General features: G+C 39.7%; 1 protein-coding gene across 13 annotated transcripts in view; it reads right to left on the bottom strand.

Moving 5' to 3' along the window:
• Positions 1–7,638, bottom strand: part of cd44 (CD44 molecule (IN blood group)) — a 93,928-nt gene extending 86,290 nt beyond the window's left edge. For 5 of the 13 annotated variants that reach the window (XM_062967870.1, XM_062967873.1, XM_062967876.1 and 2 more), the window contains exon 1: positions 7,361–7,638. In XM_062967870.1, the coding sequence (XP_062823940.1) occupies positions 7,361–7,427 (67 nt within the window). In that variant the 5' untranslated portion in view covers positions 7,428–7,638. The remainder of the gene's footprint in view (positions 1–7,360) is intronic. The other 8 variants (XM_062967875.1, XM_062967878.1, XM_062967874.1 and 5 more) reach the window with 5 other exon arrangements.
• Positions 7,639–15,946: the final 8,308 nt, after the last annotated feature.

Below are 15,946 nucleotides of genomic sequence, written 5' to 3'. Positions count from 1 at the left end.
GCTACAGTAGGATCAATTAGAATAATATATCATTTTTTCACAGCTCAAATGTATTGTGTTGTTTACTGCAGACATGCTGCTGAATGCAGTACCAAAAGCCTGTTTTTCCAACCTTCTTTCACAATCCTTCCAATGCTGATGCTGCTAAAAACCTTCTAGATAGAGCTTATAGGTTAGAGGCTTTGTTAACTGTGATATGACCATATATTCTAAATGAGTATATACTGTATGTCAAAAACAAAACAAAAAAAGTCTTAAAGCTTTTACACCTTTCAGCATCTGTTCCCCATCAAGATCCAATCTCCTTATCCATCACTTTTCCATCTGGGTTGCTGTGAGTCTTTCGGGCTGTATGGCCATGTTCTGGAAGCTTTCTTTCCTGACATTCTGCCCACATCTGTGGCAGGCATCCTGTGAGGTTGTGAGGTAAACTTTTCCATCTGTTTGCTCATTTCTCTGATATTTCTTATTTTAAAGATCAGACACCAGGCTTACTAACTTCATGTGTTGTTTTTCAACCAAAGCATATGCTTTTGCTCTTTGCTGTCTGCTAACCTACAACAATCATCTTCCAAATAAAAGGTGGGTCATAATATAGAAGAAATCTGAAATATGTCAAGCTTCATTTGTATTGTGATCTTTTTTCTACCTTTTTAACATTGCAGTGCTTGGAAAGAAACTTCCAAAAATTAAAACAGAATAAACTTTGAATCTATGTTTAGTTTCAATTACTTTTATGAGTCTATGTAGTCCAGATGCATATAATTTCCTAGGGAATGTGATGATGAAATGTACATATGGTAGGCTATGAATCAGATATTATTTCTAAAAGTCTACAAATTCAAAGGAATGGGGCCTGGGATGTCAACAGATATCCTCCCTATTCTGCTTTGGTCAGGCCTCATCTGGAATACTCTGTCAAATTCTGGGCACCACAATTCAAGAGGAATATTGACAAGCTGGAAGGTGTCCAGAGGAGAGTGACTAAAATGATCAGAGATCTGGAGACCATGCCCTATGAGGAGCATCTTAAAGAGCTAGGTATGTTTAGCCTGCAGAAGAGAAGGTTGAGGGGATATGTGATCTTCATGTTTAAATATTTGAAAGGCGATCATAAGAAAAGGGGGGCAGGCTTGTTTTCTGCTCCCCTGGAGACTAGACCTCGGAGCAATGGATTCAAATTACAGGAAAGGAGATTCCACCTGAACATTAGGAAGAACTTCCTGTCTGTAAGAGCTGTTCAACAGAACTGCCTCAGAGTGTGGTGGAAGCTCCTTCCTAGGAGGATTTTAAATAGAGGCTGGATGGCCATCTGTCAGGGGTGCTTTGATTGTTCCTTTCCTGCATGGCAGGGGATTGGACTAGATGGCCCATGTGGCCTCTTCCAATACTATTATTCTATTATTCTAAACTGAGTAAAACCACTAAGAATCCCAACTATTTACATATTTTTTGTTTCTGTGCTCTTAACCTAAATGCCATCTTATTTCTAGTTCAATTCTCAATCAATATAATACCAACAGTCCTTCATCAAGTATCCTCTCCAATTTCTTCTCCAGAATGTCTGTCTTCTTCCATTCTCATTCTGAAGCAGTCCTCAGAATTGGCAATTGCAGTTGCAGTGACATCACACTTCTTGGCTTGCATTCTTACTGTACTCTACTTCACATTGCCCAGATAATTACCACTAAACATGGATTTTAACTCCACCCAAATACCATTGTGAAGCTCTGTAGGACTATCTGGAATAATCATTGCTATTTTTCTTGATATTAGTGTCCATAGTGCATTACATATTGGGATAGAGGTATTAAAGGGAGACCTATTGAGAGTGGGTTTTTGCCCCTGTGGAAAAAAAAGGGTACCTGGAAAAGATTCATTCCGTTAAGATTCCTCAAATGTTTTGGAGGAAGTGGAGCACATAATGCTTGTCACCTACCACCAGGACCTTCCCCAACCACCTGCCTAACTTCACAGTAACCTGCAGCCAGAGGCGGTCTCCCTTCTGTGTCATGTGCCTCAGAGAGGTCAATCCAAGACATTCAAGACATATTTGGGAGCTGCTCTTGCAGAGCAAAGGGATTGGTGAAGAATTAGGAGTGTTGTTGTAGAGGAAGGGCACCTCTCCTGCAAGCAGCTGAAAGCACCATAGAATCATCACCTCTGTTGGTTTCCAGTTGCCATTACCACACCACTAGCTACTTCCAATGCCATCTGCCCATCCACCTTTCTTGTTCCCTTCTACTCACTGGTACTACTGTGTCTCTTCACTCACTTGAGGCTTCCTTTTTCCCACTTGAACTGCCTTTCTTACAGCAAAGAAGGCTCAACTAAAATCTTGAGTATTTAGTAATACATAACCATGTTACTTTCTTTGAAATCCACCAATTTTAGAATGTACATGTCCAAAAAATAATCAACATAATGATACTACTGAGAAAAATACAAACATATGGAATGTAGTTGGGATGCAAGCCACATCTGGACCTCCAAGTTGTAGTAATTTATATCAGATTCACCCACATGTTAGCTCTGACTGAAGATCATACCTAGTAGTATTGTCAAAGTAGTGATTACTTCACAAATACTCCCTCTGTTGAGAGGTAACTTATATCCTACAACAATTTACTTTCAATCATCCACAAGTTTTCTCAGCCAACATTTCTTTATCTCATTCTGGGAAAAAGGTGGGGTATACATCCAGTAAAACAAACAAATAAATTATAAATTGTATGTATTCCTCTAGCAAATGATCATATTTGCAAGGTAGCTTCCAACAAGAAGAACAACAATATACATATGATGGAAAAGGTCCAAACAAAACATATGAACAATTAACAATGTTAAAACTTTTTAGAATTAGAGGAGATTAACACCCAGGAGAAATAAGGTCTTCACATGACATTGAAATGTTATTGGGATGGAAGACTATAAGTGGGCCTTTTAGTAGTATCTCCTCAGGTATGGAATTCCCATCCTAACTAAGCTTTCCTGGCACATATCATGATAACATTTTGATGTTAAATAACAAACCTAAATGAGTAGCCACTTGCTGCACTTCACCTTTTGGCACACCCTAAGAAGAATTTCATAAGAAGGTTTTAAGGTCTGGACAAAGAGGTGGAAACAGGCAATCCTTCAGATAAGCCAGTCTTATGCCATGAAGGTGTTAAAAATTCAAAATTAACATTCTGAACTTGGCTCAGAAATTCACATATTAGAAATCCGATGGGAAACATGTAGCAGCCGCTGTGAAGTTTTTATATTAATTCAAAGATCTTACTGAAAATGTTACTTCATTTAAGCCTTTTGGGAAATGACAAAATAACAGCATATGAAAGTAACATTAGAGCAAGAATTCTTAAACTGCAGCCCTCCAGCTATTTGGACCTCCAACTCCAGAATTCCTGACCACTGAACAAGCTGGCTAGGGCTTCTGGGAGTTGGAAGCCCAAACAGCTGGAAAGTCACAGTTTAAGGAAGCCTGAGGCCCCTTCCACAGCTGGATAAAATTCCACATTATCTGCTTTGAACTGGAATATATGGCAGTGTGGACTCAGATAACCCAGTTCAAAGCAGATATTGTGGGGTTTTCTGCCTTAGTATTCTGAGTTATATGGTTGTGTGGAAGGATCCTGAGTTAGAGAAACAAAAGCTACCCAAGTGGTTTTACCTAAACAGTTGGTCTGCCTTGGTGGTACCTAAGGAATTGGGCTACTGTCTTCCACAACTTATTGTATCATGTGATATGGAGTATAGGGAGCTGCTTTGAAGAAAGTGTAAGGAAATTTTAGAAAAAAGAGAAGACAGATTCTATAGTTGATGAAAAATAGCATTTAAAGCAATGATGTCACCAGCTCTCTCAATGTGATTGGTTTCCTTCAAACATTTTCAAGTGTGACATTGGAACAACTATGAATCTCCAACACAACTTCTGGTAACTTATACACTGGCTTTCAGGGGAAAAAAATCTAACTTAAATAAATTGGACTACTAATTTTTCAACATCTGGTTCAGAGCTGAGTTTCAATTTTGAATGAGAGGCATTGTGGGCCAATGCTTTTGGTGTATGGGACCTGGCAGTTGTGGATTCAAATAATCACTTCCTTATTTTTTTCTGTGTGGCTTTGTACAACCATATATGTGCAGTTAAAAATGGGGGGGGACAATATCCTATATCATAATGCTACTATCTTGCAGCAGCGACCAACAATTTCATGCTTCCTGATATGCCTAAGTAAGGTTGGAGGAAAGTCCTGTCTGAAACCTTGGAAAGTCACCACCCGGTATTTTAGTCAAGACTCACTGAAGTAGGTCAATGGTTTTATTATTAAGGTAGTCTCCTATATTCCTAGGATATTTGCAAAGTATTTCATATCTATTTGTTAAGCTTTGATTCTAGTAATCTTCCAAAGAGGTCAGAACAGCATGCAAAAATCCGTTAAAGTTACAATACGACCCCCATATCTGCAATATCTAACACCACCAACACCCATAGATACTTCAGAGCGTAGATAATAGTGAACCCTATATTATGACTATACTTGGGCTGGAAGCATACCATAGAATTGCATTGGAGGGCCTAGAGCAGGCATGGGCAAACTTTTTTGCTGTGGGGCTGCATTGTGGGCCTGACCGAAAGGGCCAGCCAAGAAGGGGGGCAGACGGCACACGCTGGGTAAGATGGGCCCAGGAGGGACAGGGCCCGTGAAAGGGTGGGACTGGGAGGTGGTGGGGCAGGGCAGGGCCCCGGTCACCCTCAGTTTGTCCTCCTGGCATAAGGATGAGGCTACTCTCCCCATCCTTATGCTGGGAGGAAAACAAGACATGTGGTGACTGCCGCCATCCTGATCTCCTCCCCCGATCTTTGAGCTGTCCTCTCAGCATTATGCTGGGAGGAGGTCGAGAGTGCTCCGGAGGGATCTCAGTCACTGCATGCCTTTCTCGGGCTGTCCTCTCAGCATAAGGACAGGGCTGCTTGCACCATTTTTATGCCGGGAGAAGGGCAAGACATTCAGTGTCTGAGAGCACTTCAGAGAGCTTTCAGCAGCTGTGTGCCTCCCTCCCCCATTCTTTCTGCATAAGGATGTGGCGAGCCACCATGTCTTTATGCCGAGGGGACAGGGAAAAGTAGAAGGGCCTAAGGTAAGGGCCCAGGGGGCCTCATCCAGCCCCTGGGCCTTAGTTTACCCATGCCTGGCCTAGAGAGTCCTGCAAGCATTTCTGCAGGAACTATTTTATTGAAGCACAGGTAACAAACTGTGGATATTGAATCTGTGCATAAAGGGATCATACTGTATATGTTGAACTGAGAGAAAGTGAAATGCCAATTGCAACCTTGTGAGTTTCATGAATAATCAGTAAACCTTGGACAAGTTACTTTTTGAACTATAAAGCCCATAAAATCTCAGCCAGCAATTACCAGCTGGAGATTTCTAGAATTGTGGTCAGAAAGTAATTTTTTCAAGCTCTGACAAATGCAGCTTTAACTTTCAAGTCTCACTAGCCTCTATCCAATATTCTATGGACTAGAATTCTATATCACATGAAATGGCTATAAAAAAAAAAAACAATATAAATGCTAAAGAACCATGTTGCACAATTCTCTAGAGAGCTGAAAGTGATTTGAGAGACTCTTACCTGTTATCTGCACATATAATTATTTAATTCTACTATATTACATTTCGTCAAAAAGATTTTGCAATACAATCCCTGCAAAATAGGTTTACTGGAGGCACAAGTGGGGAAAGTCTTTATACTACCAATGATCTTAACTCAGTTGAAAAAGCCACAGTCCTTAGCTCAGTGTGGGGTGCTGGGGGGAGATTTTCATTTGCAAAACCATTTGTGACTACAAAGCTTGCCTGGAATGTATTGCATACCAGCAGAAATATTCTGTAACCATAACATAATACTTTGTGAAGCATTTAGAAAGTTTCCTGTGAGGCATAGATTAAGCGTGATACACATTTTATTAACCGCACTGAAGAGTAGAACGCATGAGGAGGATAGTGGCTTTCTTCCATCTCCTTAAGAAAGCTTATGCCTAGCATAATTGCAGGCTATAGTTAATTACTGAAGATCTAATAGTTCATAGAAGAGCAATACTAAGCAAATAAAAGGATAACTAATCTACAGAATACATGTATATGCTACATGTATTCCAACATTTCAACCACACAAAGGTATCATACATCTCACAGCAAGCAAGAGTACTGTTTTATATATGGGAAATGCACACTCAGGTATCTGACTTCATTTAAATGAAACGTACAATAATCACTGGGGCAAATGCAATACTGTAATTTTTTTCCCCAGATGATTCCAAAACGTGTTTGGAACTGTGTGCTCTGACACACCCATTTGCAGAGCTACAAAGCATGCTGCAGTTTATTTCTAGATGCCCAATTAAATATAAAAGCATGGAGAAGGCAATGACTATGAAAAAGTGTTTTGTTAGCCTCCCAGGAACTGGTTTGGGAGGGGAAATAAGGGGGAAAGGATAATAGATTCCCTTCAAAGCAGCTCAAGGCAATTTCTATTAACAATGAGTCTCTGTTAAAGGCACAATTATTTCTCCACAAGTACTTGTACTTCTGTATCGCATCAAACTTTAAGAGCATTTTATCATTTTGGGCATAGACATGTGATTTTCTTAAACACACGGACCACTTTTATTCCCCAAATAAGCATTTGATTTCATTATTCACAGACTTCAGAAGACTAGTTTGAGAAAATGAGTGATCCTCTCCTACTTTAACTAAAAGTTTGCTTCCAAATCTCACAATCCTTGCTCAAATTAAAGCTTTTAAAGTGAGCCAGCATATTCAACTTTTTCTCTTGAGTTTAAATGCTCATATTTCCATCCCTGTTACAAAGAAAAGAAAGTGTTACAGCTTCTGCATGTCTTAGGTGTGCAACCACATCTTTTTCAGAAAGACATGAACACAAAAATCCAGCTATTTTAAGGCAGAAGTACACACACACACACACACAACTGTCTGCTTCACATAAAGCATCAAAAATAAACACAAAACTGTGGTTTCCATCACTGAATACAATCCAGATGTGTTAGAAGCTCTGTCGTGCCCTAGTATATACTGTTCACTTTAACTATCAATATTCTCCCTTCATTTTTTATAACTTCTATATTACTATACTTTTCTAGTCTATACACAGAGGCATTAGTAAAATAATGCACGTTACAGTTCAGTGTCATGGTCATTGGAGAAACAGTTAAATGTCAAAGAAATGGAACATGCCAGGAATTCTCCAGCTGCCAAACTGCCAATGTTTTGTTATCCAGAACATACGAAAACTAATCAGCAAGTATGAGAGATTCCATTCATAAGTCACTTACCTATCTGGGCTGAGCAAAGCTGCAACAAGTAAAGTCCAACAGCTGCACACAACCAGAACTTGGCCATTGTTTGCTCCTCGGGTTAATGTGCAAAAGGCAAGGAGTTCTCCTCGCAGCCTATACAAAGGAGAGACGAGGGGTGGGGGAGGTCCCAGGTCTTGTCAAGTCTGCTCAGAGAGCCAGCCTCTGAAGTTTGCTGCAGTTTTTATTCCAATTCAAAGTAACTGAAGGAGTGACATAAGAGGGAGGGGAGGAAGATGAGAAGTCACACCCATATTGAAACAAAAGTGACTAGGCAAAAAGGGGAGGAGAGAAGGCTACTACTTATGAGTAAGCACAGTTACCAGCAACATTTCATGGAGGCTACAACTGGCTTTACTCATCCTAATGAAGTCAGAGGGACAGTTATACTGGAAAGGATGTGCAATGCTGTGTGGTTTTGGAGAGGGAGGGAGTCTCTCCCAAAGCTTATTCAGGCACCTAGAATTATTGATTTTCTAAAATGAGCTTTAATCTCTTTCCCTTCTCTCCCCACCCCATCCCCCTACATGTTCCCTGCAATAAGCATAGAGCACAAGCAAAAAATGACATTATATTATGGCTCTGCCAGGAGTCTTCTCTTGATCCAATCATCTCTTCAGCAGACATCATAAATCCATTTATGTTTCTATGCAGCTCTGCAACGTCATCCACCAAGAGTGGATTGCATACTACACAGAAGAGAGGAATATTTTCTCACTAGTTTTCTTGTTGTGGCTCTAAATACAGAAATGAAATTTATTCATAAGAACCAGGATGAAATGTACATACTCCAAATACAGGCACCACATACATATTTCTCCAGGGAGAGAACCAGATAGCACAAATCAGAATCCCAGGCCTCTTTAGATTACTATTACTAAAACATGCCTAGTTAAAAAAAATGGAGAATAGGATAGAATTAAATTTTATTTCCCAAGGCAGGACCCAGGCATGTAGCCGAGGGGGGGGGGAGGGGAGCTTGAGAGGCTTCAGCCCCCCCGAAATTCTCAGGGTGGTCTGCAAGAAGGCCTTAAATTTATTATTTAAACTGTTATGTTTATTCATATCATGATCTGATCACCATGCTCAATATATCCCATATGCATGGGGGTATTGGGATAATGATACAAAAGGTTTGCTAGGGTAGATCCTCTCTCACCCAGACTCAGCCCCCCCCCCCCCCGGAACCAAAATCCCAGCCCCTCCCGAATCAAAATCCTGGCTACGGGCCTGGCTGGACCTTTTATTTGGCAGAGGCAAATGGCCACCTTGAGCCGCTGACATTACAATGGGGACTTGGTGTCCGTTGGGGTTTAGTTTCAGGACTCCCTGTGGATATTCAAGTTCGGTTATAAACCGTAGCATAGTAAAATGGTGTCCCTTATATAAAATGGCAAAATCAAGATTTGATTTGGAACATTTTTAAAAGTATTTTGAAACCATTGATGGTTATATTTGTGGGTGCAGAATCCATAGATATAGAGGTCTGCCTGTGTTGTTGTTGTTGTTAAATTTTTAATAAACGCAAAAAGGAGTAGGGGAGGATATCTTTTTATTTTTGTTCTATGTATCAAAATACTGTAATTGCCCACTCTGGGTAGGATGTTCATATAATTTAAGATAGTAGATGGCAAGTTACTACTATTCTGTATCAGCAATGTCTTAATCTCACCCTGCCGTAATTTCAGACCCAGCCCACACATGCTTAATCATTTTGAAATCAAGCAGGTAACTATAACCTCTGTGAATAATTGCCCCATATTGTTTCAAGAACCATCAGCTGTGGAAGAGCCTGAAATATTTAACTGTTTCAGGCTTACATAGAAGCCTTTTTAGCAGTTTAAATTATGAATATATCATGATATATTCCTAATTTGAACAGCTACAAAAGCTGTTATTTGATTCCAGTATATAAAAGTGCTATGTATATAAAAGTGCTATGTTTAGATCATATGTATTTGATAAAATGGTGGGGGATCATAATTACAGATCTCCCAAGGTACATCTAATTACATTTTGTTGTTTATTCGTTCAATCGCTTTCAACTCTTCATGAACTCATGGACCAGCCCATGCCAGAGCTCCCTGTCGGCAGTGGCCATCTCCTTCAAGGTCAAGCCAGTCACTTCAATGACAACATCCATCCATCTCGCCCTTGGGCGACCCCTCTTCCTTTTTCCTTCCATTTTCCCCAACATCATTCTCTTCTCCAAGCTTTCCTATCTTCTCATTATGCGGCCAAAGTACTTAATCTTTGCCTCTAATATCCTTCCCTCCAGTGAGCAGTCAGGCATTATTTCCTGGAGGATGGACTGGATGGATCTTCTTGCGGTCCAAGGCACTCTCAGAATTTTTCTCCTACACCACAGTTCAAAAGCCTCTATCTTCCTTCACTCAGCCTACCTTATGGTCCACCTCTCACATCTAGAGGTTGCTACGGGGAACACCACTGCTTTAACTATGTGGACCCTTGTTGCCAGTGTGATGTCTCTACTCTTCACAATTTTATCGAGATTGGTCATTGCTCTAAGAAATAAACGTCTTCTGCTTTCCTGGCTGCACTCTGCGTCTTCAGTAATCTTCTCACCTAGAAATATAAAGTCTGTCACTGCCTCCATGTTTTCTCCCTCTATTTGCCTGTTATCAATCAGTCTGGTTGTCATAATCTTGGTTTTCTTATGTTTAACTGCAACCCAGCTTTTGCACTTTTTTCTTTCACCTTGGTTATAAGGCTCCTCAGCTCCTCCTCGCTTTCAGCCATCAAAGTGGTATCATCTGCATATCTGAGGTTGTTAATGTTTCTTCTAGCAATTTTAATTCCAGCCTTGGATTCATGTCATATGATGTGTTCTGCATACAAGTTCAATAGGTAGGGTGAGAGTATACAGCCCTGACATACTCCTTTCCCAATTTTGAATAAGTCTGTGGTTCTGTGGTCTGTTCATACTGTTGCCACTTGGTTCCTCAGATTCCTCAGGAGACAGACAAGGTGACTTGGTATCCCCATACCACCAAGAACATGTCACATACTGAAATTGTTGTTTTTGGTCTTGTAGACCCAAAATGCTATTTAAAATAGAATGAACACATTCCATTAAGAAAAAAAGAAAGAAACAAAACCTATTAAAAACACTTATAGAACTGTCCCCATCCCAAAATCTCTAATTTATCTTGTTGAAATAGACTTTTTTGGCCAATTGAACCACATTTTGTGTTGACTTACCAATTTTCTGTTAATTCAGTGGGACTAACAAGAAACTATCTAGGCTGGTATTTGGATTGGCCAGTTAATGGTTCATCTACACTGTAGAATTAATGCAGTTTGACAACACTTTACCTGCCGTCACCCCTCAAGCAGGATGCTTTGAAATGGTTGAAAAGAAGCTCTCTGAAGCTTTAGGTGCTCTTACTGCCTACCACAGGGGAAACCAGCTGATTCTTAATCCATCGAAAACATTGATGTGTGCTTTTCATCTTAAGAACACACAAGCATCTCGAGCTCTGAGGATCACCTGGGAAGGAATCCCACTGGAGCATTAAAGCAAACCAAAATACTTGGGAGTCACTCTGGACCGTGCTCTGACTTACAAGAAGCACTGCTTGACTATCAAGCAAAAAGTGAGCACTAAAAATAATATCATATGAAAGCTGACTGGCACAACCTGGGAATCACAACCAGATACAGTGAAGATATCTGTCATTGCGCTTTGCTACTCTGCTGTTGAGTACATCTCAACATGCTAACACAGTGGAATACATATCACCACGCTAAAACAGTGGATATGGCTCTTAATGAGACATGCCACATTATCACAGGATATCCATGCCCAACACCGCTGGAGAAATTATACTGTTTAGCCGATATTGAACCACCTGATATCTGCCAGGAAGTAGCAGCCAGCAATGAAAGGGCCAAGGCATTGACATCTACAGCCCATCCTCTGTTTAGTTATCTGCCAGCATGCCAATCAAGAAACAGCTTCCTAAGATCTACAGAGATACTCGCAGGAACATCTCAACAAGCGAGAGTCCAAAAGTGGAAGGTTAAAACACAGAACCTCAATCAGTGGCTGATACTGGATGAGAAACTCCCCTCTGAGCACACAGAAGACTGGACGACTTGGAAGGCACTGAATAGACTATGCTCTGGTAACATGCAGAGCCAATGGGGCTATAAAGTGGAGTCGATGACATGCGAGTGTGGAGAAGAGCAAACCACAGGCCACTTGTTACAATGTAGTCTGAGCCCCATCACATGCACAATGGGGAACCTTCTTACCGCTACACCACTGCACTAGAAGTGGCCAGCTTCTGGTCAAAGGAAATTAAGCATAATTTAACTTTGCCTGTGGTTTTTTATACATTATAGCTGTATTCTCAATTTGCATCTGGCACGATAAATACCTGCCATGGCTTAACGTTACGGAATCATGGAAGTTGGAGTTTCACAGGATCTTCAGCTTCCTCAGCCCAATAGTGCTGGTGCCTCACTCCAACTCTCATGATTCCATAACATTGAGTCATGGCAGTTGCACTACTGTCAAATTACATCTTTTTGCGTGTGTGTAATATTAATCCACTATCTGTAAAGTTCACTTCTGGAACTAGGCAGCTTTTAGGTGCAACTGATATGCAGTTATGCACAATTTCTCACTCTTTCTCTCAGTTCCACCTTCCTACGTCTTCATTCTTCTTGTTATGTGGCATTAACTCATTTCAAATTATGGTGACCCTAACATGAACTTATCAGAGTTTTCCTAGCAATATTTATTTAGAGGAGTTTTGTCATTGTCTTCTTCTGAAATGGAGAGAGTGTGAGTTGCCCAAAAGCACCAAATGGATTTCCATGGCTAAAAAAGAAAACAACCCCTGGTCTTCCAATGTCTAGTCCAACACTGAAACCACTATATTACACTATCTCTCTATAGTACACTGTCTCTCAATAGCAGGGGTCCCCAAACTAAGGCCCGGGGGCCGGATGCGGCTCTCCAAGATCATTTATCTGGCCCCCGCACTCAGTTTTATAATATAATATTTTTATATCATTTTTAATACTATATTGTATATACATATAATATTGATAATATACATATAATATTGATAATACCATATAATAATATTAATTATCTCTATATATAAAAGAGTGATGGAATGAGGGCAGTGGACAAAACAACAAAACTACAGGCCCCCAACCTCGAAATTTGACAACACAACCCATCATCCACGGCTCTAGGTTGATACAACAAAAAGAAAAGAAAAATAAAGTCCTAATTACAGGGAGAGGAATAATTGTTTTTATCCAATTGCTGCCAGTTAGAAGGCTAAGCTCCACCCACTTGGTCTCCTAGCAACCTACTCAGCCCAGGGACAGGCACAGTTAGGCCTCACTTAGGACTCTTCCACAGATTATCAGATTTTAACTGGATTATATGACAGTGTAGACTCAAGGCCCTTCCACACAGCTATATATCTCATTTATAATCTTATATTATCTGCTTTGAACTGGATTATCTTGACTCCACACTGCCATATAATCCACTTCAGAGTGCATTTTATCCAGCTGTGTAGAAGGGGCCTCATATAATCCAGTTCTAAGCAGATAATATAATATTATCAATATACAGTAGAGTCTCACTTATCCAACATAAACAGGCCAGCAGAATGTTGGATAAGTGAATATGTTGGATAATAAGAAGGGATTCAGGAAAAGCCGATTAAACATCAAATTAGGTCATCATTATACAAATTAAGCACCAAAATATCATGTTATACAACAAATTTGACAGAAAAAGTAGTTCCATGCGCAGTAATGCCATGTAGGAATTACTGTATTTACAAATTTACCACCAAAATATCACAATAAATTTAAAACACTGACTACAAAAACATTGACTACTAAAAGGCAGACTGCGTTGGATAATCCAGAACATTGGATAAGCAAATGTTGGATAAGTGAAATTCTACTTTAATATGAAATAATTACTGTGATAGAATAATACAGAACAATATAATCTCTAAAACCAGGACAGTAAATAAAGAACAACACTCTGAAAGCAGGGAAATTGGAAATTCCACAAAGGAAACAATCAGGGCCAGCTAATATCTCCCAAGAAACGATTCTTCCAGAAAGGAAGATGAGAAGGGAGTGAAGCAGTGTGTATTACCAAAGTCATTATTATTACTATCATTACTATCATTATTATTATTATTGTGTTGCTGTGAACTGTGAAAATGAATACAATCTGGCTCCAAGTATTCAAAAACACTAAAATCTGAATATATAAAAATTATTCTGGTATAATAAAACAGAACAATACAATCTTTAAAATCAGAACACTAAATAAAGAACAACACTCTGAAAACAGGGGAATTCCACACAGGAAACAATCAGGGCCAGCTAACACCTCCCAACAAAGTATTCCCATCACCAAAGTCTGGCAAATCCCCTGTTTTCTGAGGGCCACAGACAGTAGAAGCACATAAAATCTCGCAAACAACACCACTCTGAAAACAAGGGAATTCCGGACAGGAAACAATCAGGGCCAGCTAATACCTTCCAACAAAAAAATCACTCAGGGAGAAAACAGCCAGGCTTTAAAGCTGCAAGGCCATTACATGCTAATCATTTTCCCTAATTGCAGCATTCATACTTGCCTCCAACAGACAAAAAAAAATCAGAAATATGGTATATTCACAACCTTTAGGAAATAATATCCCCTTATGGCGCAGCGTGTTAAAGTGCTGAGCTGCTGAACTTCTGGACCGAAAGGCCACAGGTTTAAATTGGGGGAGCAGAGAGAGCCCCCAATGTTAGCCCCAGCTTCTGTCAACCCAGAAGTTCGAAAACATGCAAATGAGAGTAGATGAATAGGTACTGCTCCAGCAGGAAGGTAATGGCGCTCCATACAGTCATGCCAGCCACATTACCTTGGAGGAGTCTACGGACAACGCCAGCTCTTCGGCTTAGAAATGGAGATGAGCACCAATGCCCAGAGTCAGACACGACTGGACTTAATGTCATTTCCCATACCACCATACTTCCCCACAGCAACGTGTGGCCGGGCACAGCTAGTACGTTATATATTACATATAATATTACAGTATAGTGGTATAGTTCAATATAGTAATATATAATGCTAATATTGTGCTATGTTAATAATATAATATATTGTATGTACATACAGCTGCTCTGAGTCCCCTTCGGGGTGAGAAGGGTGGGATATAAATGTAATAAATAAATGTAGTAAATGAATAAATAAATAATTTTAGACTTAGGCTCGCTCAAAGTCTGAAATGACTTGAAGGCACACAACAACAACAATCCTAATTAACTTGACTATCTCATTGGCCAGAAGCAGGCCCACACTTCCCATTGAAATCCTGATAGGTTTATGGTAGTTACAATTGTTTTCATTTTTAAATATTGTATTGTTCTTTCATTGTTGTTGTTGTTTTGCACTACAAATAAGACATGTGCAGTGTGCACAGGAATTTTTTCATTTTTTTTTTCAAATAATTTGGCCCCTCCACAGTCTGAAGGATTGTGGATCGGCCCTCTGCTTTAAAAGTTTGAGGACCCCTGCTCTATAGTCATATTAATTATCTATTTCGGTCAATATATTATTTTAATCATTTATATTCTGTTTTTAAAACTGTATTTCGTGTTTCTTCCTATCTCTTCTCCTCCCCCTACATCCTTCTGTCTCCATGTCAGCTCAAAATTACACCTTCCATTCTTTGACAACATCCGTATTCTCTTCCTGATTCTACAATTAGAACAGATACTTGTCTGGCTCCTTCAGAAACTGTATTTAAACACTTGTTCAAAACCTTTCTTTAATTCTGAACTGCTTTTCTTACCTTTTGCACCTTTCCTTCTCCTTTTCGAGTGAAGAAAATAAGTGTTTTATTTCATGAACACTTAAACTCCCATTTGAACTTAGAATATCAGTTTCCCATTGTGCATTTAATGTAATCAGAACTTGGAATTAACAAATTATGACTAATAATTACTTTTCTTGGCTGAAATGAATTCATATTCCAAAAGTATTGCAATGAGGAGAAGGCAGTGTTTTATTTGTTTAATATAGTCTTTTCTTGTTATTTTTAAGGGCATGTTATGATACATTTTTACCAGATTCTTCCCCCTTCTCAGTGTTTCATTAATCTTATGATTATTTTTAAGGTAATGAAAACTAATAGCAAAATAAGTAGCAGCACAATGAGATTTCAATGGTGTATATTTTGAGTATTGTGACAGGAATGATTTGTTTTATAGTATCTAGTCATCAGGAATATATCTACCTCTACCTCTACCTCTACCTCTACCTCTACCTCTCTACCTAAATCTAAATCTAAAAGTGAAAACCCGTATGTGTGTATGTGGCACACGTGTCTGCTCACACAGACAGCCTCTGGCCTCCACAAACAGGCTACACTTCCCACTGTTCAGAAGCCAGCAAGTCACTACTTTGCATTGCCATTGAGGTTACAGTGAGCACCATGAACATGTAGCCCAACCCTTGCCAATGTCCTCCCCAAACACTACAAACCACCACACAAGGAA

The sequence above is a fragment of the Anolis carolinensis genome, chromosome 1, assembly GCF_035594765.1.
Source record: "Anolis carolinensis isolate JA03-04 chromosome 1, rAnoCar3.1.pri, whole genome shotgun sequence".
Taxonomy (NCBI): domain Eukaryota; kingdom Metazoa; phylum Chordata; class Lepidosauria; order Squamata; family Dactyloidae; genus Anolis; species Anolis carolinensis.
The sequence above is the reverse complement of the archived record's forward strand: the minus strand, read 5'-3'. Positions and strand labels throughout refer to the sequence as shown.